The sequence below is a fragment of the Pelodiscus sinensis genome, chromosome 8 (assembly GCF_052426305.1).
Source record: "Pelodiscus sinensis isolate ZL-2025 chromosome 8, ASM5242630v1, whole genome shotgun sequence".
Lineage (NCBI taxonomy): Eukaryota > Metazoa > Chordata > Testudines > Trionychidae > Pelodiscus > Pelodiscus sinensis.
This window is the reverse complement of record NC_143059.1, coordinates 32,795,428-32,820,286: the sequence shown is the minus strand read 5'-3', so window position 1 is coordinate 32,820,286 and position 24,859 is coordinate 32,795,428. Positions and strand designations below refer to the sequence as shown.

At 46.3% G+C, this 24,859-nt stretch overlaps 1 protein-coding gene across 1 annotated transcript in view; it reads right to left on the bottom strand.

The window, feature by feature from the left end:
• The window catches only part of IPMK (inositol polyphosphate multikinase), an 88,181-nt gene extending 70,545 nt beyond the window's left edge, over positions 1-17,636 (bottom strand). The window contains exons 1-2 of the mRNA XM_075935027.2: positions 17,266-17,636; positions 703-788 (exon numbers count right to left, since the gene is read on the bottom strand). Coding sequence (XP_075791142.2) covers positions 703-788; positions 17,266-17,491 — 312 coding nt within the window. The 5' untranslated portion in view covers positions 17,492-17,636. The remainder of the gene's footprint in view (positions 1-702; positions 789-17,265) is intronic.
• Between the last annotated feature and the right edge of the window lie 7,223 nt (positions 17,637-24,859).

Below are 24,859 nucleotides of genomic sequence, written 5' to 3'. Positions count from 1 at the left end.
CGTCAAAATGCTATCCAATAAGCAAAACCTTATTAGACAGTCGACTAGTCTTTTACATCCTTAGTCGGAACAGGAGATGGACCATATATCCTACATTTCTAAACAGAGTATTTTGAGGCATAATATAAAAAAAATATGAAGGAATAAGAAGCTGAAATAGACACAGTGTTTCTGCAGTGACAGAAAGTAGACAGATGTGGTGGTAGGTTTTTCTAGTCTGGTTTTTTTTTTTTTTAAGTGTTATATGTGGAATTGTTGTTTATGGAACAAATATATGATCCCAAAGCCCTCTGTAGATAGTCCTTATAGGTAGAGTCCTGGAAATAAGCCGATATCCTCTTTATACCCACAGGTATCTGCATCTGCAGTTGTCAATGGTTATATCCACAGCTCATTTACAGCTACAGATGTGGATACCAAGTCTGTATCTGCACAAGGCTCTACATACATGACTCAAAGAGCAGAAACTCTACTCACAACAAGACTAGGCAGTGCACAAATGTCCTGACAATTCTGCCAATGCAACACCACTCAAGCTTCCAACACCGGGAAATCAGGATTTGAATACAAAACTCTTCATTGTGTATGGATGATGCATTACTTATCACTTAAGCCGTGACATTCCACTGTAACTTTTTCAGGCAGCTATGGGAGAGAATCAGAAACAACATTCCCCCTTCAACAAGAATGAAGGGTTCTTACCTTGTTGTAGAACTCTTGTTCTCTGGGACCCCGAGGCGGAGGCTGCAATTGCTTCAAGACTGTGCCATCTGGATGCTGCAATATACCTAGAAAAACAAACATATCATTTATTGTTTAAGTCTAAAGAATGCAACCATTCTGTCTTTTAAAACTAGTAGGGCTGCCAGGTGTCTGGTATTGAACTGGACAGTTCGGTATTTTCGCCTCCTATCTGGTAAAAAAAATTCAGAAAATACCGGACACCTAAAATGTCCGATACCCTCTGATTTTTTCCTGGCCAGGAGGCGAAAATCCCAGGCTGTCCGGCTCATTACGGAGGCAGCCTGGTAACCTAGTGCTTAAAGGGTTCTGCAGGAGAGCTGTCCGGCCCCGCGCAGGGAGGCAAGATGGCGGGCGGCCGCCGGCAGCCTGTTAGGGCCAAAAAGCCTCACCATGTGTTTCTTAAAGGGGCCACGCAGTGTTGGGTTTTGGTTTTTTGGGGAGGGGGGGCATAACTCTTGGGGTCCTTTTTTTTGGTTCGGTATTTTTTCTGAAACTATCTGGCAACCCTAAAAGCTAGTAAATATTACACACACAAAAAAGTAGCCCAACTTCTCAGTGTAAAACTACTCCTCCCATTCTTTACACAGAACAGTGGAAGCTAGCAAACGCAGCCCAAATCACCAAACTCTTATTAGGGCAGGGGTGGCCATCCCCCGGCTCTTTACCGCAGTAAGTGCAGCTCGTGTAACGTACTCCATGGCCCACAAAGCCGCCCCTGAAAAAGGGCCCCCTGGTTCCCTGGTCTCACCGAGTGCAGGGGAGCCATCCGGTGCAGCAAAGCAAGATGGCACCAGCTGACAGGAGCCTGATGTGGCCAAAAAGCCAAACTGGAATTTCATTTAAAGGGGCAGGGTCCTTTTTTTGTTTGTTTGACAACTTTTTTCCCCTTAGCTCTTTGCGTTATGTCCACCACTATCTTGGCTCTTTGCCTGTTACGGGTTGGCCACCCCTGTAGTAGGGGTTAAGGAAAAGGAGAAGACATGATCTTGTAGAAAGTATGTTAAGTTAGAAAATTATTTTTAGGAGGGAAAAAAAATCTTAACTTTACACAAATAAAGAGGGAAGTCTTCCATAACTCCCCATGCAAGTGAGTTTATGGTACTATGCCAGAAGGAAAAGGGCAGAAAGTAGAAGCTTGATAAAAAGTGTTTGGAAGACAAGAGTAAAATTGAGGTTGCAATGCACTAATATGGTGACCCCATTTCATTTCTAGTGATGTTTTATTAAGCATATTGTGGGTGTAGCAGCCTTAATTGATACACTATGCAGTGCTTGGGCATTAATCTTAAAAACCGTTCATTAGAAAATAACTTTTAACTGCATGCTGTGAGTACTTGTCCCTTTGTAGACAAAATATTTCTGAAATTAATCTCAGAAACAAAACGAGTTTTATCGCTCCTGTGAATTTCACAGGATCCTACTGATCCTGTAATTGTTCTGCACAGGAGAATGTGAATATAATGATTAGTATGTATTTGAATATGGCCAGATTGCTTCCTTTATGGAAGTATTCAAGAATGTGTGTGTTTCACTATCAATAAAGTTTTCACTAAAGGCATTCTAACTTGTACAATATTTTTTACCTCATCCTGACACTACCAAGTAGATGAGCTAAAAGTACCTTAAAAATTCCTTTACATTACAAACTAAAGCAGAAACTAGACTCAATTATAGGCCATTTTGATAACCAGAGCTTGACAATTAATGTAATCTACTCGCCCGTGTCGAGTAGATTTTAGCCCGGCACGGCCGTGCAGCGCAGTTAGCATATGCGCAGCGTACAGTTCCACACGGCTGGCGAGCGGGGCTCGCCGCCGCTTGGTAAGCCCTGTTGATAACCATATAGGACTAATAAGATGATTTCTATACATTTGCTAATCAAAAATAGTTTTTAAACATATGAAGTGATCTTTTTATGGTAAATATTGTACAAAGTGGACCAAGCGAGGTGTCTATCAATTCTGGTAAACTGCTCATATGCATGTATCATTTTTGTATTTGAAGTTAGGAATAATGGTCACATATTTGTATTTCAAATATTTGCTGCTAGGAGACATCAACAGGCTTGGCCAACCTATTGCTAGTTTGCTAGTCACATGAATATCAGTACGTCCCTCACAATTCACCTCAGGTGGTGCCAATACCCACCTGATGAGCTTTACTGTGAACCTACAGACCAGCATGTGATGCCTGCTGCCTAAAAAGGACTGAATCATACATGGACAGGTGACTTGCTCATGTGACAAGCTCCATCTTGGCACATACATTCACACAAGAAAATCAACAGAATTCTCTCCACCTGGGCAAGGGTATAAAGCAGGCCCTGAGGGCTCCTCCATTTTGTCTTCAATTCTGTCTTCATTCCAGCTGACCACCTATGAAGGATCTTCTATGAACTAAAGCCTGAAAGACTGATGCCCCATCCTAAAAAAGAATGCATTCCAGAGACTTGTTTTAAAGACAGATTATTCCATCTGTGCTACAAGCCTGCACAAAGAACTTGTGTATGTATTGGATTCCTTTAATGTTAACTCTCATCCCATCCTTCTTTCTTTTAAAATAAATCTTTAGATTTTAGAATCTAAAGGATTGGCACAGCAAGCTCTTTTGGGTATGATCTGAGGTGTAAATTGACCTGGGAATGTGGCTGGTCATTTGGGATCAGAAGAACATGTTTGGATTTGGTGAGGTTGGTTTTCATAACCTCTTATCTGTAGAAAGAGTGGTACCGATGGTGGCACAGAAGAACTGAACTGCCTAAGGAGATAGCTTGTATGACTTCTTGCTAGCCGGTGTGGGGAACAGACCCTCTCAGCAGGGCTCCAAGTACTCCCACCCCAGCCCCACCCCCACTTCACCCTCCACATTACAATAGGACAAATAGGAAGGCTCTGAGATATTTTCAACAGTCTCAAGGGTAACTCTGTGACTAAACCCATCACTACCCCAAAAAACAGCTCCTTCTTTACCATTGCCCATACAGATCTCCTTGGTTTTCTGACATGCACTGTTGGATGGAAAATGATAGGCAGAAACTCGAGTGGAGAGGGCAGAAAACAAAGGCTGATTCAGACAGAGTTAAACAAAAATTCCTTGAAGCCTATGCTGAGACTGATTACAAGCCAAGGGAACCTTCCTATTAGCCTCCTCTGAGGTTGCCATATCCTACCACAAGAAGCTATTCACCATGGTAAATTATTTAATTCTGTGGGCTTATCTATACTAACTCAGTTATGCTAGTAACTGAAGCCAACATAAGTTACACTGACTTACAATAGCGTCTACATCACTCTAGATTGACTGGAGATGCTCTCCCATGGACAAAGCTTCTGCCTCTCCGCAATGTGGAATACACTGGTGGAAGAACACTCTGCCATTGACTTAGTGTGTTTCCACACTCTGACTTATCTCCTTTCTTAAAGATTGTAAGGAGGCCCCCGACTTGCGATGCTTCCCTGGGAACCAATCATGTTGCAAGTTGGGGGCATTGTAATTCGAACCCTCATTTACGTGCACCTGTCGTAAATGTGAGATGAGGACGTTAAGTCGGGGGTTTCAGCCCCTCCCACACTTACAAAAATGGTTTTAAGTGCAGGGAAATCAGAACTTGGGTGGTCGCAAGTCTGGGGCCTCTCGTAATCATGTCAGTGTTTCTCAAGTGTTCTGGAATCTTCTCATAATACCAGATATGAAGTAAAAACTTGTGCAACTCCTTTACTAGTTCTTCACCTCCAAACTTGTTGATTTTGGCTGGTAAGCCCTCTGGCCCCAATGCCTAGTTGTTCTTGGTTTGCAGAATGGCTCATGTTGCTTTTTCAAGGGTATGGGGCTCAGCAACAGATTCACATCTATACCTCAACAACATGAAAGAGATAGTGGCATCAGAGACAATTGACTCACAGTTCAGGAGCAACTCAAAATGCTCCTTTTATGTGACTTTGATGGCTTTATTGTCCATAAAACATGTTAACCCATTTTGGGCTCAGAGTAGAGTAGGTTCCTGGCAGAGTGTATCATAAATGAAAAAAGCTCATGTCATGTTTATCAGCACGTGGCAAAACATATCACACCAGCAGAAGAAAGAGTCATACAAACAACTCAAGCCTAAAGCTCAAAGAAAAATCTGTCATAAAAAATATGAGGTAGCAAGAAAAGGTTGAAGTGACCGAGCTTTATTGCTGCTGCTATGCCACTGTCACACTTTAGTGCAGTCCAGGGCTGGCTATAATTTTTGATGGGAGGGTACTTCCAAAAATTTGGTAAGCATCCATGATATTAGTGGAAGAGGTGCACGATCTGGGAGCAGAAAAGAGTTTGGTAAAGGATTGGTGTGCAGAGTCTGGAAGGGGGTTTGGGTGAATGAGGGGCTGTGACTTAGGGAAGGAGATTGGGGTACAGGAGGGAGTGCACCAGGGGCGGACTGGCCAGGCGGGATACCAGGAATTTCCTGGTGGGCCATCCTCCGAAGGACTGGCTGGCAATAACTGGAAGAGGAGGGGGATTGTGACGGGGCGCCGCAGCCCTGCACTTTAAATTCCCCAGCGCCGGCTATGTACGGGGCATGGTGTGGCCAAGAGAGTGCCTGTGTGGCATGCTCAAACACCACGCAACAGCTGAAAGGGGAGACACTCGGGCGTGGCATGATGTCACAGCCCAAGACTTTAAAACTGCCTGGCCCAGAGTGTATCACGTGGCCCAGCTCCAGGCCCGGCACATGGTCTGGAGCCCTGGAAGCAGCTGGGGCCACGGCTGCAGGACTTCTGGGGCCCAATCACAGACTCCAACCCCGCAAACTGGAAGGCAGAAGGTGGGGGAGGGGAAGAGAGGGGAAAAAATAGGGGAAGAGGTGGGAGAGGAAGGGACTTGTACTGAGGGGGAGGAGGACAGGTCAGGAGAAGAAAGGGGAAGGCACCAAGGGACAGGGTAGAGGAGAGACAAATGCCAGGGGGCAAAGTGGGAAGGGGGACAAGGTGATGCTAGGAGAGGAGAGGAGAGGAGAGGAGAGGAGAGGGTAAGGGCATTGGGGGCTAGAGGGGGAGGAAGAGGTGGTGCTAGCAGAAGCCTTGAAAGAAGGGATGGGCATGAGGAAGGCAGGGATGGAGCAAGTCATATGTGAGGGCACAGGGGCATGAAGGGAATGGGGGCAGAGGATGGTGAGGGGGTGGGCATCAGGGAAAAAGAAGGCAAAGGGGGCAGGGGTAGTGAGGGAAGTGGGAGGCACCAGGAAGGTACAAGGGTAATGGAAGGTGAACGTGCCAGGGGATTCTGGGGGTGAAGCAGAAGAGCAGACACCTGCAGGGGAGGGACCAGCACCAGAGGAGAGAGGCAGGGCAGGTTTGTAGAGGGAGGTATTAGAAGAGGGGATGAGAAGGGGTAGCTCACATGATCAGAGTGGGGCTACTGGAGGAGTGGGCACAAGGGGGAGAGAAGGGCTGGTGGAGAGGGGCAGGTCTCAGGAGTGCTGAGGGTAATGAGAAGGGCAGGAGTCAGGACAGCAGAGCAGGGTGAGGAGTTGGGGGGCAGCAGGCATCAGGGGAGCTGCTGGAGCAAGGGGAAGAGACATGGCAGCAGAGGGAAAAGGTAGAGGTTTATAAGGTATTTTTCAATAACTTGGGTGCCACAGTGGCACATCCAAACAAGCCATATGCACAACACAAAATTCATTCTGCTCATGGGAGGAAATTCTTAGGCTGCGTCTACACTGACGGCTTCTTGCTCAAGAGCTCTTTGTGCAAAAAATCTTACACAAGAACATGTCTATGCTGCCATGTGCTTTTGTGCAAGAGCATCCATGGCAGCGTGGTTGCCCTCTTGCGCAAGAAAGCTCTGATGGCCATTTTAACCACAAGGGCTTCTTGCGCAAGAAATTCATGTTGCCTGTTTACACTACCCTCTTGTGGAAGAGCTCTTGCACAAGAAGGCTTATTCCTCGTGGGGAGAGAAATAACTCTTCAGGAAGAAGCCCTGTTTTACAACACTATACTGTAAATTTATTTGCACAAGAACACTCGTGCAGTGTAGACATCAGGCAGGTTTTTGCGCAAGAATGACTGTTCCTGTGCAAGAAGCTGCGAGTGTAGACATAGCCTTAGAGGAAACACTTCCCCCAGCCTCTCCACCCCTTCCGCCCCCGAGTTAATGTCACAAACATTGGGTTAATGCAATTGCAGAATAGTTGCATGAGGGGAGCTTGGTGGGGGCCAAACTAATCCATATTGGTAGGAGGAAAGTGGGAAAAGTCCTTAGAAAGGGGTCACATGACACCTTTTACTTCTGGTCATGTGTCCATCTTGCCCCGAGAGTGTTACCTTCAGAGGCCTGGCTAATGGGAGTCAGGGGGTGTGGCTAATAGGGGTAAAAGAGTAAATTTTAAAAAAAATTCTTTGATGTGAAAAAGTGGGCCGTTCTCAACCCATTTCCCAGGCCTATTTTGATTGCCAGTCCGCCCCTGGAGTTCAGGGACTGGGAGCTGGCATAGGTACAAGAAACAATTCTGACTTAGAGGAGGGCATAGGATGGGGTGCAGGGTCTGAGAGTGTTTGTGACCAGAGGTGCAGGGACATTAAATAGAATACGGAACATCCGTTCTTAGCCTCCTGGACCATTTCACACTGGTGATCATGAGATACTGTGGTCTCACCCGAGACAAGGCACCAGGGTAATGAAATATAATGGACGGGGAGATAAAGTGGATGAGATTTGAGTCCCTCCAGTAGGGATACACCCAAAACAGTAATGATGGGAAATACTAGTCCCCCCTCTAAGGATGTAAAATCCCAGTTAATTAACTCAGGGGTCAGCAACCTACAACATACGTGAACCAGCTCTGGCTTCCTGCTGGAAGAGCAGAGGAGTTGGGGGAGGCATGGACACAAAAGGGCTGGGGCAGCCTGGCAAGCAGAGTGGGTGGCATGTACCTGCACTGGGCTCTGTGTCCCTGGGGCTGCTCCTGCCCAGCCTGAGTGTGCAGCTCCCAAGGGCTAAGGGGGTTAACACTCCCCCTCACTACAGGCTCTGCTCCGGGAGAGGGTATGGCTGGAGCTGCTCTGCAGATCCAGGGCAGGGAGGCTGCCCACAAGCTGCTGCCGCCTCCGTATGGTGCCGGCATCTAGGCTGCACCGCACTGCTCCCCAGAGGGTGTGTACAGGCTTGGGAGCCCCTTCCCCAGGACTCCACTGCACCAAAATCAGCCCTGGGCTCTGTCCACCCCAACCCAGAGCAGCAGCCTACAGATGACAAAGGGCTGGGTAGGGAATTGATTCTATCCCTTCCCCGGACCCTCTTCACCCCAGCACTGTCTGAGTCCCAGCACTGCTGCCCTGCTAGTGTACACACTGGGGGAACAGGGATGTGGTTGTAGGGGGAAGGGAGGTATAAAGGAGGATATGCGGGGCAGAATAGGAGGGGGCAGGGGTTGCACTGAGGGGGGATGGGGCAATGCAGGGGATCAGATCACGGGGCTGAGGGGAGCAAAGCTAGAGCAGAGGGAAGATGGGGGGGGGGTGGAGAATACAATTTTATTTTGCAGAAGCTCCACTTTCCTTTGCTTCCCACTTCTGTGCTTCCCTCCCCCAATAGTTATTTGGCTGCATTCTCACCCTCTCACCTTTTCTGTGTTATTCCCCAAACTCCTCCCACCCTGAAACTCCCTCTCGTACCCCCACACACCCCCTCTCCTGCCACCAAACTCTATTCCAGACCCTGCCCTCCTCACCCCCTCGTGCCCCCCACCGCCTGCCCAGATCCTGCATCCCTATCCCACTCACTGGCAGCCCCATCCCGTACACTGAACCCTTTAGTTTTGTCCCCACCCTAGAGCCTAAGAGGGTCCACAAAATCCACTAACTCAGGAACTCCAGAAAATCTGAGCTATGGAAAGCCCTGAATCTCTGCCCTCCCTGCCTCTTCCCAACACTCTGTGAGCTGGCGTGCCAGAGGAGTGAGGTATCTCAGCTGTGGGCCACATCAGTGAGGGTTGAGGGGTTTTAAGAGGTTTTTTTGCTTCTCACTTGCGTGGTCCCCAAATGATTTTTCTGTGGGTCTACGGCTCATGACACAAAAAAGCTTCCCCACCCCTGCCATAAAGAAAGAAAACATTGAAACCTTTTGTGTTTCACATAAATTAATATTTTACTTTATTTAAAATGAAGTTTGATAAGCTAACATGAGAGTTAAAATGCTTAGTCTGTTTAATAATTTAAATTGAACCATTCTCCCTAACTGCAGCTGGATCAGAAAATATGGTCACCATACCCAGTCTGCCTCTGCCCCCTTCTGCTCCCAGCACACACATCCGTAAATAGAAGTGAATAAGTTAAATCTTGTCATGCCACTTCTGAAAGGTTGCTGACCCCTGAATTAACTGGTTAAATCTTTGTGTAACTGAGTAAGTGGGATCCCAGTCCCGACCATCTCCCCCACAGGGGGGCCAGTAGCAGAAGCCGGCAGCCCAGCGCACAGGTGGAGCTGTCTTCTCCTCCCACACCCACATGCTCCCAGCCCTGTTGAGTGGGCCACAGGCAGGGGGCCTGTTCACAGGTACCAGTTAACCAGTACACGGTAAGCATTACCTGTAAGGGTGATGCTTAGCAAGTAACCGGTTAACTGTTCATATCTTTAGCCCCCTTATTTATACAGTTCTTCAAAGATTCTTTTCAACACCTACATGCAACCACAAACTCAGTGAGATGTTCAGATATCATGGACTCTTGTGCTAGTGATATGCTGATGGCACTCACCTCTATGTATCCTTCAATACATACGACCATACCACTCCCACTAAGATGACCCAGATGCATGGATGAGATCAACATTTGGATGAACAGCTGACTAAAGCTGAACCCAAGCAAAACAGAAGTGATTCTAGTGCGGAGACTAAAGTATTTTGAGGAATTCACAGCTGAGTGCAGTCTTCTGTGATTCAAGGTTCACATCCAAAATTCTCTATTCAATCTGGGGATGCCCTTAGATTCCTTACTGAATGCTTTCGTCCATTTCAGATTTGCTAGGAATTTCCATCCTCTCCTAGCATATGAAAACCTGGCCTCACCTATTCATGCCTTAGTCATTACAGCTGAACTACAGCAATGCAATATATCTGGGTCTAAAAACTTCAGCACTTAGCAAACTCCAACTACAGAAAAACTCCAATAGTACAATACTCCCGATAGTCCAGCACCAAAATGGCAAGAGCCGAGTGAGCTTCGGCAAAAAACGAGTCACAAGGCGGCAGCAGCAGCAGCTGAACCGAGTGAAACCCGACGGGACCGAGTCAGTTTGCCACTGGCATTGTGTGTGAGAGAGAGTGAGTGAGTGTGAGAGTGAGAGACAGACCATCTTATAGTCTGTCCTGATAGTCCGGCACTACCTAGGTCCCAAAGGTTCCAGATATCAGAAGTCTATTGTAATGCAAAACAATGCTTAGCTTCCCCTCAGCAACATGGGCTACCTACTTGTCCTATGCTCTCTACACTACCTTCCCACAGAACTATGGATCAAGTTTAAGGCCTCAGTCCTTATCAAAGCACTCCATGGCCTGGGCTTAAGTTACCTAAAAGGTTGTGTAATGGTTTAAAAACATAATTGTCAATATTTAGAGTGGCTATCCAGCTGATTGTCTCAGGTGATATGGAATACATAGTTGATATACCACCAGGAGATGATCATTTTGGACGCTATTTGAAGTAGGCTATAGTCTGACATCCATTTCCACAGTCACAAGTAGGATCGTGGCTCTGTCTCCATTTACAGAGGAAGGAGATACCACCTGCCACATGATATGCATATGCAGTTCAGAGTGGACCATATTTTCCAACGGAGTGAAAAGCCATAGGATTCTCTGGCTGGATCCTAGATGAGATGTTTGTTCAGGAAGTTGTTGTTTTTCCACCCTGCCTGCCATTGAACTTTGATTAAAAATATGTTGAGTCTTCAAACCCTTGCACTGCAAGCCAAAAAAAGGTTTTCTGAAATTTAATTGGAGATCTCAGAATGTTATTAAAGTCTTCATGTATTGGAAGATCCTTGTTCCCTCAAATATGATGAGACGACAGAATGATTCCCATGTTGTGACAAATTGGGATTAGATTGATGTCTGCCAGTACAGGAAACCATGGTTGCGTAACACTGATTATACTTTGTCCATAGCAATACACACGGGGATGTCAAACATTGACAAGCGATGTGTGAAGATCCATCATTCTAGACAAATGAGCAGTATTCTGCAGTAAAATAGACAAGGACCAGTGAAGAGGCCCATGAAGTTTTTGCATCAGCTTTCCTAATAATTCCTGACAGTTTCTAGTTATTTTGTCATGGGTATTTTTAGGTAATGGTGGCAGGTGACAACTCATTGAAATGTCATACCAAAAAGAACAGAGGATGGGACACATCTTGTCTGCTGGCCTCAGAAACCCACATGCAATTCTATCCCATACACTTGGCTATTCAGATGAAAACGCTGACAAAACAGTATTAATGGGGGCAGTGAACAAAACAATTTTAGCAGTTAATATAAGAAATATTCTTATATATTGGTATATATATGGTCTTATATATTGGTTTATATATGGTCTTATATATTGGTTTATATATGGTCCATTTTCCATTTCAAGATTCTTGCTTCTCTTGAGCACAGCAAGAGGTACATTTAAAAAAAAAAATCTAATTCTCAATATTAAAATTACCTACAGAACATCAGTTACCATGGCAGAATATAAGCTATAGGTTATCATCAAGGTTAGACAATACAGTATTCAAGACCAGGCAGGTACTTTTCAAAATAATACACATGCAATACTGAATTAACAAATGAAATGTAATATTGAAATTCAAGGACAAACTATGATACAATAGTTTTGCTGGTTTGTTTCGGGGGGTTGCTTGTTTGTTTTTAAACTGCCTACCACTTGGATTATGTTGAAGTTTATTATGTGAAGAGTTTAGTATAATCATTCTTAACTATACAGAACACTTCCAAGTGTTAAAACCCACTAACAAATGGTAAGTCTAATGAGTTTCCAGCACTTTTGTTCTAGCACATTTCAAAAGGACAAGATTCTTCACTTTCCCACCTAAAACAACACAGGCAACAACATAAACACTGAGAATCATGCTAATGTAGTTAAGAGTTTCATTTCATGTACAAGATCTATATCTCAATGGATTTATAAACAATTAGTAAAGCACGCTGGAAATCATAATTCTGACTTCAACTGATGGAAAACAATGGAATTTTCTTTCTGCACATTTACAAATGCTCAAATGATCAAAACAAGAAAGCTACCTTATTTGGTTATAAACACAAATATTCTTACATTACATGTAATACTGACCCTTGATGGAATTATAAATAAAACAATTTTTCATGTAAATAGTCTGAGCATTCTGTTTATAAGACACCAACCACTTCTGCTTATTTCTTAAGTAGAAAAACAGAAAGACATGAGCCTTTGAAAGAATCTCAAAGTACTTTTCAAAGATGGGCCAAGAACATGACCTGTTATCACTTCTGAAAATAGGATGACAAGTTCTTTTCTCAGTTTGAAACTTTTCAACAGATTAGTCCCATCAATCTGCCATGAATAAGGGGGACCAACAGAATAGCTGTCTACAAACATTCTTCAAACTAGCATTGCCACGGAATCCAATCTGGCTGGTAGATCACTAACCTGTGATATTCAGTAATCACTCATTCCCATGCACTCAAACAGAATCCCAGATGTTTTCATTACCAGATGTTACTGAAAAAATCATGTGTGCTGGATTATGGAAATACTGTGAAGTGGCATTCTATGTGCTATGAAAAAATTGTGATACTATTAACTTGTCTTAACTAGGGATGTGAATGGTTAACCAGTTAACATCACCCTTGCCAGATGATGCTTACCAGTTACAGTTAATCAGTGAGGGCTGGACCAGTTTCCCTCCCCACATCTCTCCACCCCCCACAGGCAAGGGGCTGCTCCAGCCCAGCAGGACCTGTCACATGCTAGGGTGCTTCAGCCCAGCTACAGCAGCCCCACTGCTCCAACTCCAGCCCAGATAGGTTGAAGTGCCCTCCCCAACCCCTATTTAAGCGATTAACCAATGTTTAACTGGTTAATTGATTAAATGTGATTTTACATCCCTAATCATAACTGACATATGCTTTATGCAAGATGGCTCATGTAAGATACCACTGAAAAGGTTTGATTAACTAAATATGATTATCCTATTTGCAGACCCACCAGAAGGGGCTGTCTTTGGCCCCACCACTTCCAGTAGTGCAGAGACACCCCATACCCCTTGACAAAGCATAGATGTGGCTCCCCTGCCTATTTGTATGCATGCTTCATTCCATTGCTGGAGTTACGAACTAATGTGTTAATTGTTGGGTGAAGCCTACCACCTGATTTTGGGGTATAACAATGATGGCCCATCAGCAAAAACAATGAACTGTAAAAGAACTTTTTCAACTTGTGAAGAATGGTTGCAGCAGGGGCCCTACGGAGACATGTGACGATGTCATCTGATACTGGTACCCATCTTGAATTTTATACTTTTTCAGGAAAGGGGGGGAGGGAGTCACACTACAAACAGAGGATTCCCACCTTATTGCAAATCCCCACCCAAGATGACCGCTGGAAACAACTAATGGAAATAAGACTGGGGGAAAGAACTGGGCCCAGAATAGAAGGGTATCTGGCATGAAGATTATTAGAACCACATTTAGGGTGAGATATTATTTGTACCTAGTTACTTAAGCAAGACACGAGAAGTCATTCTTCCGCTCTACTCTGTGCTGGTTAGGCCTCAGTTGGAGTATTGTGTTCAGTTCCGGGCACCGCATTTCAAGAAAGATGTGGAGAAATTGGAGAGGGTCCAGAGAAGAGCAACAAAAATGATTAAAGGTCTAGAGAACATGACCTATGAGGGAAGGCTGAAGGAATTGGGTTTGTTTAGTTTAGAAAAGAAAAGATTGAGGGGGGACATGATAGCAGTTTTCAGGTATCTAAAAGGGTGTCATAAGGAGGAGGGAGAAAACTTGTTCATCTTGGCCTCTGGGGATAGAACAAGAAGCAATGGGCTTAAACTGCAGCAAGGGAGGTTTAGGTTGGACATTAGGAAAAAGTTTCTGTCAGGGTGGTCAAACACTGGAATAAATTGCCCAGGGAGGTTGTGGAATCTTCATCTGTGGAGATATTTAAGAGTAGGTTAGATAAATGTCTATCAGGGATGGTCTAGACAGTATTTGGTCCTGCCATGAGAGCAGGGGACTGGACTCGATGACCTCTCGAGGTCCCTTCGAGTCCTAGTATTCTATGATTTAATGTATCTAGCTTAGATTGCATTCTTTGTATTATTTTCTTCACAATTAGCTTGGCTCTGTTTGCTGCCACTTTGACCACTTACAATACACCTTTTCATAGTTAATAAACTTATTTTTGGTTTATAATATAACCCAGTTCATGTCATTTCTAACTGGGGGGGGGGGGGGGGAAGAGGCCAGAGGCTATGTATACCTTCCTTCACATGGAAGGAGGAGACAAACTTCTTATAACTTTGTATTTGCATCCCAAGGGGGACGAGGGGGGAGAAAGGGAAGGGAGCATCTGGGTGCTGCAGAAAGGCCTCTTCCCAGAACTGATCTCAGTGTCTGTATTTTCTGCCCTACCTGTGTGCTTTGCTAGAGAACGCCTTAGGGCCTGGCTCAGCAAGCGTGGGGCCCAGGCTGACCGAACAAGCTGATTCAGTGGAATTTCAGCCCTAAGGTGGCATGCCAGGGGTCCCAATCCGACATATACTCTTTCTTACCATACAGAGCATTTCTAGTATGGACAATTTCAGATAGACTCACAAGATTAACATAATGCTCACTGCATGCATGAAAAAGAAACACAAGCTGAGAAGCTGCAAAACTAGTATACAAATGAAATTTTATATTTAACAATCATAATGCCATTACAGTTTGTTCATAAAGTTGTGCTCACTCTCAGATAAGACTTGCCAAGTAGGGACTTTAAAATGTTTGTAAGTAACCAAGTCACTGCTGAAATTTCAGTGGTTACATGATTAAACATGGGGTGGCAATCAGCTTCCCAGAAGCCAGCTTTACACCAGCTCCTCATGCATACTGGCTCCCGCCTGCAGCCCCATGCTGCTGCCTCTGTATCATTGGTTAACCATTATATTTTCACATCCCTACTGCCAACCACTCCCATTATACAGAGGGTCTTTGATTTAAAAAAAAAAAAAAAAAACCCTTCACATCCCTAATATTCCCTTTACATACACATCAGAAAGTTATAAAGTGTTCTACTATTCACAAGGATGAACGTTATTAATACTACGCACTAAGGCCAAAATCCACAAAAGCACTCAGGTTCCCAACTTCCAATGTAGCCAGTAAAAGCAAGGCTCCACAATGTCTTTGAGGAACTTGGACCTACATGTCTTTTTGGGGATGTGTTTGCTCTGAAAGTGAAAACACATATTCAAAGAACAAGAAGAAGTTGGGAGTATTTTAAACCAGAGTAGAAGCATACCAGAATGTTGCAGTTGCTTATGTAATGTTATTTAGAAAGACTGTGGTTATTATATATAGACTATCTGTATTAGTGTGTCTAATGGGTAAGCTTTGTGGTACAGATGGATGTTTTTCAAACAAATTTGTGTGTTGCTTGTATATATAGATATAAGAAACAAGAACTTTTTAATTAGTTATCAAAGTTCTCTCTAGTAGCTACTGTTTTTATATGCTGGCATATTTTGGGAAGGAATAAAAAAAAAATCACCTTAACTTAACCTTATAATGAATGAGCACATCCATACTTACATGCATATCTATGCTCCAGAGGTCAGTCTTCTAGCATTTGATTTAGCAAGTCTAGTAAGAACCTGTTAAGGGCATCTCCCCTTCCCCCTTGATGCTGGTGCTCCTACTCTTCTGAGGAGTAATGGAAGATGACAGGAGCATTTCTCCCCTCAACCTCCTGCTGTGCAGACAGCACCAAAGTTCAAATTAAGGTACATGTCAATTCCAGCTATGCAATTAACGTAGATGGGAGTTACGAATCTTAATTCAAACTTATCCCCAGTGTAGACCTGGCTTATTATGGAAAAGGTATTTAACTGTATTACAAAGTGAACCATTGCAAAGAAACAGATTTTATTTAAATTAAACTTACTTTTCAGTTGACAGACAAAACATCAGTAGAGTAACAATTTTCCTGAATACATTAATATCTAGTTTAAGATTGGGTTTTGTTCAACTAATATTTTTTTCCTCTCCAGCAACCCAGAACTTCAGTGCTGTAGTATTATCCCTACTGAGGAGTGAAAATAAATATTCACAAAAAGTATCTCAGAAAACGGAAGAGGAAGACAATTAAGAAGAGGCTATCAGAATATTAGGGATTTATTAATATGTACATCCAGCCAAAATAGGCATTTCCTCTCAGTTAACAGCTAAAAGGATTAGTAACTTGCATTTCCTTTTATATAATAATGTACAATGACATTTCCCACAGATCCTTTTATGCCTACTAAGCTGGATCTCTTAAGATTACCTCAGAGACAAGTTGCTTTGCCTAACCCAGAAATTTTCCCAACACATCATCAAAAGGGACCACTTGTTTAAAGCGGAGTGATTAATGTGAATAAAGTCTTGGCTATTGAGAGATGACTGTTCCCTGTTTTTCACCGATTATGGGTACTTCTCTTTCCCAACTATTCCTCCCCCTCCCCCGTTTTTTTCTACACCACAGATACTTTTTTGCATGTAAACTAAACCTCTCTTTAGTTGTTCATAATTAATAACATTATTATATTCAGCTACACCTTACTCAGATGTTTTCCTTATCGCTCTTGTTCAGGCATCCTAGTGAAACCTGAACTAAGAAACAATCATCAACGGTCATGCCCTTTGCTCCAGAGAATCCCAAGGCAATTGCTCCTATAATTTTGTACAACCTTTAGTTGAGAACAATCTCTATGGAGCAATTCCATAGTGGGTCTGGCCCACGAAAGCTCATCATCTAATAAACCATCTTGTTAGTCTTTAAAGTGCTACATAGTCCTGTATTTGTTTATGGAACAATTGACATTTGTTGGCCCCTTGGATGGTAGATTAATGCAGGTTTCTCCCCTCTCTCAGAACCTACCCGTCAGCAGGAATCCCTGCACACAGTATGGGTAGGAGATAGATCCATGCCCCGCCGAGGACTCACTCGCCCCAACAGGCCAAAGGGGAGCCCAGAGACGCCACTCACCTGAGCAAAGCAGAGAGCCACTAACGCAATCCCACACCCGCACGGAAAACTAAGAGGAGCTTTAACTAGAATGGGGCAGGAGGGACGGGTCACGACCCAGTCGAAACAGCGGGTCCAAGTTCAAACTGACACCGAAAAGGGGAAGGAGATTAAACCGGACACACGCCCCCTTCCCCGGGCGCGACCGAGAGCTAGGGCCCGGTGTGCTCCCCACCCCAGGGTGAACCCCCCGGCTAGGCAGGGGCGGGCTCCACGCCTCGGCCGCACTCACCCCCTTTATCCTTGCCGTACATGTGCCCGGCCACTTGGTGGGAGAGCGGGACGCAGCCGTTCAGCAGCCCCTGCCTGCCCCCGCCTGCCGCGACTGAGGGAGGGGACGGCTGGGGCGCGGTGCCCCGCAGCGGCTCGGCCTCCTCCCCGTCCCCAGCGCGGCGCGGCGCGCTCTCCGGGCGCCCCGCAGGCGGAGGCGGCGCTTGGCGCGGGGGCTCGGTTGCCATGTCCCGGGGGATACGCGGGCTTCACCGGCTGCCGAAAGCGCAGGGAGGGGTGGGGCGGGCCCGCGGCCCCATCGCCCCGCGCACCGCTCGGGAGCCCGGCTCCCTCCCTCAGCGCTCAGCGAGCGACTGGCGGCAGCACCGCGATACTTCCCCGCTCCGGCCCGGCTCCTCCTCCCGCGCCCCCGCTCGAGGCTGGCCCGGCCCCCTGCGTGCCGGGGAGCGGCGGCCCGAGCCCGCGATCGCTTCGCCTGGCGCCCCTCGCACTCAACCTACGGCCCGAGGCCTCCTGCGCCGGCTCCGAGCCAGGTGTTAGCCAGCAACAGCCACTTGCTGCAGAAGCCTTCCGCGGGGCAGCGCCTGCCTGGGCGCCCGCGCTCGGAGGACTGTGAGGCCTCGGCCTGCAGACAGCCTGCGCCGCACTAGCGCGGGGCCGGGCCCTCGAGGTGAGCGCCACAGAGCGGTAGCGAGATTAGAGCTTAAAGGTGGCACCGGAGCTTGCAGACTTCCCCCTGCCAGGCCCTTGGGGGGGGACGGGGGACGGAGAAGCTGCTGCTGCCGCCCTTGGCTTCCAGGAGCCCTGTGGTAGACACTGCTCTTGTGGGCAGACCCGCTGCTAGGGGTGTTAGCGATGGTGTAATTGAATAGTGTGTAACCGCATAAAATATGATCAGTTACACGAGTATTCGACAGGGTCTGCAGCCAGTCACTCCGGCCCCACTCCTAGGGCTCCCCTACTACTCCACTCCTGCCTCTCTAGCCGAGGTGGCAGATGGGGGGAGCTGCATGGGCGGCAGGTTTGTATAGTTTTTGGTGGTGCCCCGTTAGCCAGGCTTCGGGAGGTAACAGGCTCGGGGCAAGAGGGACACATGGCCAGAAGGAAAAGGTATCACGTCACCCCTCTAGAAGGGCTTTTCCCACCATTCTCCTACAAACAGGGATTAGTTTGGCCCCCACCAAACCCCCCTCGTGCAGCTATCCTGCAATTGCATTAACCCAATGTGTGTGACTAACTCGGGGGCAGAGATGCTGGGGGAAGTGTTCCCTCTAAGGCTATGTCTGCACTTGCAGCTTCTTACGCAAGTACAGCTGTTCTTGCGCACGAACCCACAGAGCATCCACACTGCCCGCCTGCTCTTGCACAAGGAAATTTACAGTACGGCGTGATAAGAGAGGGCGTCTTGCGCAAGAGGGCAGCGTGGATGCTCGGCAGGGATTTCTTGAGCAAGAAACACCTATGGCTAAAATGGCTATCAGAGCTTTCTTGGGCAAGAGCACGTCCACACTGCCATGGATGCACTTGTGCAAAAGCACAGCTTGCACGTGGCAGTGTGAACGTGTTCTTGCGCAAGACTTCTTGCACAAGAAAACGACAGTGTAGACATAGCCTAAGAGTTTCCTTCCGTGAGCAGAATGAATTTTGTGTTGTGCACCAGTACTGAGTTCATGTGGCTTGTTTGGATGTGCCACTGTGGCACCCAAGTTATTAATAAATATTTTTAAACCTTTACCTTTTCTCCCTGCTGCCATGTCTCCTCCCCTTGTTCCATCAGCTCCTTTGGTGCCTGCTGCCCCCCAACCCCTCACCCTCCTCTGCTGTCCTGACTCCTGCCCTTCTCACTGCCCTCAGCCCTCCTGCAACCTGCCCCTCTCCACCAGCCCTTCTCTCCCCCTTGTGCCCAGTCCTCCAGTAGCCCCACTCTGATCATGTGAGCTACCCCTCCTCATCCCCTCTTCTAACACCTTCCTCTACAAACCTGCCCTGCCTCTCTCCTCTGGTGCTGGTCCCTCCCCTACAGGTGTCTGCTCTTCTGCTTCACCCCCTGAATCCCCTGGCACCTGCACCTTCCCTTACCCCTGTCCCCTCCTGGTGCCTCCCCCTTCCCTCACTGCCCCTATTCCCTTTGCCCTCTTTTCCCTGATGCCCTCACCATCCTCTTCCCCTGTTTCCCTCATGCCCCTCTGTGCCCTTACATATGATTTGCTCCATCCCTGCCTTCCTCATGCCCACCCCTTCTATCAAGCCTTCTCCCAGCACCACCCCCTCCAGTCTCCAATGCCCTTACCCTCTCCGCATCACCCTGTCCCTCTCCCACTGACACCTCCCCTTCTGCCCTTTTCCTCATTGTCTGCACTTGGCCCCCTGGCATTTGTCTCTCCTCTATCCTGTCCCTTTGGTGCCTTCCCCTTTCTTTCCCCTCTCTCCTCCCACTCTGTTCACGCCCATTCCTCTCCCAGCCCTTCCCCTAGTTTTCTCCCTTCCCCTGCCCCTCTCCTACCTTCTGCCTTCCACTTTGCGGGACCAGAGTCTGCGCTCCGCCCCAGAAGTTCCTGGACTCTGAACCCGCAACTTAGCTGCGTGGTGCGACGTGCCGCCAAGCAGTTTTAAAGTCACGGGCCGTCACATCATGTCACACCCAGCGTCTCCCCGCCCACCTGTTTGAGCACGCTGCACATGGCAGCAGCAGCTGGCAAGAGGGAGCTGAGTGAAAGTTGTACACGGCAGGGACGATCCGGGGCTGGGGCAGAGACGCTCTAGGGCTGGGGTGGGAGGACACGCGGGAAGGATGGGGCCTGCTCTAAGCAGGGCCTGAGAGACCCAGCTCCAAATATTGTTGGAGCAGGGCCCCGGCTCTGGATATTGCTGGAGCATGGGCACCACGAGCCCATATGGTTCACTGCCCATGGAGAGCTGATCTGTGAGGGGAGCCAGTTTAAAAACTAACTCCCCTTGCAGATCAGCTGCCTGCTGCCCTGATACAGAGGCAGCAGGTGGGGGGAGTGCATGTAGTAGATAGGATTAATTGATATGCCTAGGCTTATTGGTTAATCATTTACTTGACTATATGCCAACATTCCTATCTGCTTCGTAGGTGAATTTAGGTAAACCTACTCCTCTGCCAATTGAACTGAGTGTTGTAAAACCAGACTCCGGCTGCCACCAGCTAAATTCAGTTGTAGGGCACTGATGCGCATGTTCTTCTCTCACATTCCTTATGGTAGGCAAAGGCTGCTAACTATTGTTTCTATATGTAGACTTACACCATGTCTTCAAGGGAAAGGTTATGCTGGTATAGTGGGCCTAGTGTTTGGGCCAGTGGTAGGCAAGCAGCAGCCCATCAGGGTTCTATGTGTGGCCAGTGACACATTTTGTTTACTGTTGCCCACCTGGAAGGGTTGCCAGATTCCATTGGTGTAGTTTTTTTCATACTGGTATTACTCAAGTGACAAGCACGTAAAACAAGAACACATGAAGTGAGGTGCATGCTGATTTCACTCAACATTGACCATAAGAGCCAGTCCCAGGTGGAGCACAGTGTTGGAAAACAGGCAGCATGCATCTCCAGCCTTCCTCACCCTGCCAGAACATGAGGATGATGGGGCAGTACATGGCCCCAGCCTTCCCTGGATGGCACGTGGGGCAGGGCACACAGCCCCAGCCTTCCCCAGCTCTGGCTGGAAAACTGGGGGAAGGGAGGTGCTGGGTCCCCCATTGACCCCAGGCTCCATGGCTTTGAAATACATAAGAGCCCCGGCGGGGACTCTTGTACATTTTAAAGGAGGAATGCGGAAGTGCCTATCGACTAGTCGAGTACTTTATGGAAATTCCATCAACTAGTCAACTAATCAATTAGCTGCATTTTAACATCCCTAGTGCTAATAAGGAATATTAAATCTAGGAACTAGGGCTGTCAACCACAACTCAAGTGATTAACTCAAAACTAATTAACTTGATTAAAATAATTAATTGCACTGTTAAAGTAATAGAATACCAGTTGAAATGTATTATATTTTGGGGTATTTTTCTATATTTTCAAATATATTTCAGTTACAACACAGAATACAAAGTGTACAGTGCTCACTATGTTGATTACAAATATCTGTATTGTAAAAAAAAAATAGTAAATTTCAATGTACTTCATACAAGTACTGCAGTGCAATTCCTTTATCATGAAAGTGCAACTTACAAATGTGGATTTTTGTTATTACATGGCTACAGTCAAAAACAAAACAATATAAAGATCCTACAAATCCAATTAGTCAATTGCTAAGGCAGATTTGTTTACATTACAAGAGATAATGCTTCCCATTTCTTATTTATTTCTTATTTGAAAATGAGAACAGGCATTTCCAGGGCACTTTCAGAGCCCACATTGCAAGGTACTTACATGCCAGATATGCTAAAAATTCATATGCCTTTTAAAAGCTGAGAGGTAAAGGGTGTGGAACTTGCTGTCAGAAGTCTTAAAAGAGCAACACTTGGGTGCAGAAACTATAGAACCCAAGCCACCCAAAAAGAAAATCAATCTTCTGTTGATAGCATCTGATTCATGACAAAAATGAACATGTGCCACTCTGCAATGTTTCGGATAATTATCAGCCATAACTCATCAGCATGGAAGCAAGTTCTCAGGAATGGTGGTCAAAGCATGAAGGGTCATACAAATGTTTAGCATGTCTGGCACATAAATACCTTGTAATGCCAGCTACAGCACTGCCGCATGGATGCACGTTCTTGCTTTCAGGTGACATTATAAATAAGCAGCAAGTCTAAGATTACATGATAATTTAGGATAGGAAGCAAAGAACCACATTCCTAAGTAGAAGAGCAGGAGGGATTCTAGGTAGGCATATTATTTGAATTGGATTTTGGCCTAAGACACTGATATGACATGACAAATATATTCTTATGAAAAGTGCTATAAGGTCTTTAATGCCCACAGATGGCTCAGAGCCATTTGCTTTATATCTCATAAAAATATAACACCTCCAGCAGCATCATGTCCCCATGAATCAACCAATGATGATTCATTTGTTCAGCACCAACTCGAAGTGAAAAATACATCTGACAGCAGTGCCATATCCTGTGGCATCAGAATGTTTCTTCAAGGTATTCTGTGTAAGTAGTGATTTAGTCCAGTCCTGCCTAGCTTGTGGCATCTAATTAGATCACAGAAGATGGTATTGACTGTAAAATATAGACCTGTTCCTGGTAACTGATACAGATCACCGAAAGCAATGGTGTTCTGCATAGGCATGAGGATCCACAGTTGGGAAAGGACCTATATAAAGCTAACGTGATGTACAGTATACATAATTTATGCTACTATGAATATTGTAAATGTTGTAATTGTGTATTATGTATCTGTCAGTCTCACAGATGAAGTACTGTATTTCATCCTCTCAAAACGATTTTTAAACATCTTTTGTTAAAACGAGGCATTAACTCCATGATTCCTTAAGGTTTTTAGTGAAGGAAAATCTGAAGGTTCTGTGTGGGAAACACTGGACCACTATGTTGCTACATAATTAATAACATCCAATAATTTTCCTGTCTGCTGTTTTCACATCAACATAGAGTCTCAAGGAAGACCTCCTTGTGACTAAGAATTGCTGGATATGATTTCCCCCTGGGCCTTCCAACTCTTCTCCAAATGCTGTGTCTCAGAGCTGTGTCAAAGAAGACACATTTCCTTTTTGGTCCCGCCCACTTACTTTTTCCCCTCTCGCCTCCACCTTTGGGACTGAGAATTCTGACATACATCCTCAAAGGTATTTAGTCACTTAACCCAATTGAAATCAATAGGAGTTAATTGCCTAAATATCTTTGAGGATCTGATCCTGTCTCTAGTACGCCTGAGTTTTGCTGGCCAAATTCATAGAGCAGGGGTCAGCAACATATAGGTCTTGAGCCAAATATTGTCATTCCCAAAATACATGCAACTTTTTAAATTAATGAAATGAAAATGTATTCAAAATTTTAAAAACGTGTAATTACTCATGGCAAGATGGTCTTTTTTTTGTCTATTTCACCTTTAACCAGAGGTGAAAGTAAGGCAGTGTACCCGGTAAGAACCAGCTGTGCTCCAGCAAGAGCTGGCTGGAGCACTCTGCTTGTTTAAAGGGCTGGCAGAGGGCATGCTACAGGGAAGACATGCACGCACCCAGCCAGGATAGTGAGAAGGGCTTTTGGTGGCAGATGCCTCTATCTGACCATTACGGCCTGGTTCCAGCCCCCATCTGACTGCCACGCTCTGTCCCCAGCCCTGTGCTCCAGGACAGACCCAGTGGCCCAACCATGGCAGCCCCACGACTGCTGCAACAGCTTGGCTGCTGTGGCTCGGTGTGGGCTCCAGCAATGGCAGCCTGGGCAACAAGGCCCCAGTCGGGACCCAGCTCCCATTTGGCTGCAGCATACTGTCCTTGGGGCAGGCCCTGCAGTCTTGCCCTCATCTGACCACAGGAAGGACTGATGGCAGCTCCCCTCCTGCTGTTGCACAGTTGGAGGGAAGGCCATGATCTGGCTGCGGTGATCCTGTCCCTTGTCTAGCCACTGCCACCTGGGTGCAGCAGCCCAGCCTTGTCCAGGTAAGGTAATCCAGCCCCTCCACATACTCTGCTTCCCCAGCATCCTGCCCTGCCTCCTGCGCCTCCCACACACACCAATCCCCTGTTCTGAGGCCCTCATATACTCCAACCCTGACTCCTGCACCCCCACATCCAGCAGCAGCAGAAATCCCATTAAATAAAGCTTGTGAGGATGTTTCATGTATGTTATTATTAATCATATCCATTATCTGTAATATTAAATATATTTTCAGTCATGCAAATGGGCATTCTTATACTGGCTCTTTATTGACCACTTGTTCTGAATGTTGATGTAATTTGGCTCTTTGATTTGAAAAGGTTGTCAGCCCCTGTTATAGAGGGATAGTTTCTACAGCCGATCCTAGATCTCTGTAGTGACAGTTGTTACTTGCCAGCTGTGTTCTTGGGGAGCTAGAGTTTGATGCTCACGGAGGACACAGGCCTGCGGGAACAAAGAGGTGAACAAAGATCACCTGTCAGCTCTGTGTTCTTGGGGAACCAAGGCATGATACTCATGGAGAACACACATACACATACATATGGCCTCTGCTTGAACCAAACACAAAGCAATAGAAAGGCAGGGGAAGATGCACCTAAACCCCCTCCAGACGAGGGTGGCAGACTTAAGGAAACACCCCTATCCTCATCTGCATCAAAGATAGAACAGACAGACATCTATACTGACATACAGAATGGGCTACATCTAGACTGGCATGATTTTCCGGAAATGCTTTTAACGGAAAAGTTTTCTGTTAAAAGCATTTTCGGAACAGAGAGTCTAGATTGGCACAGACGCTTTTCCGCAAAAGCACTTTTTGCAGAAAAGCGTCCGCGGCCAATCTAGACGCACTTTTGCGCAAAAAAGCCCCAATCGCCATTTTCACGATCGGGGCTTTTTTGTGGAAAACAAATCTGAGCTGTCTACACTGGCCCTTTTGCGCAAAAGTTTTGCACACAAGGGACTTTTGCCCGAACGGGAGCAGCATAGTATTTCCGCAAGAA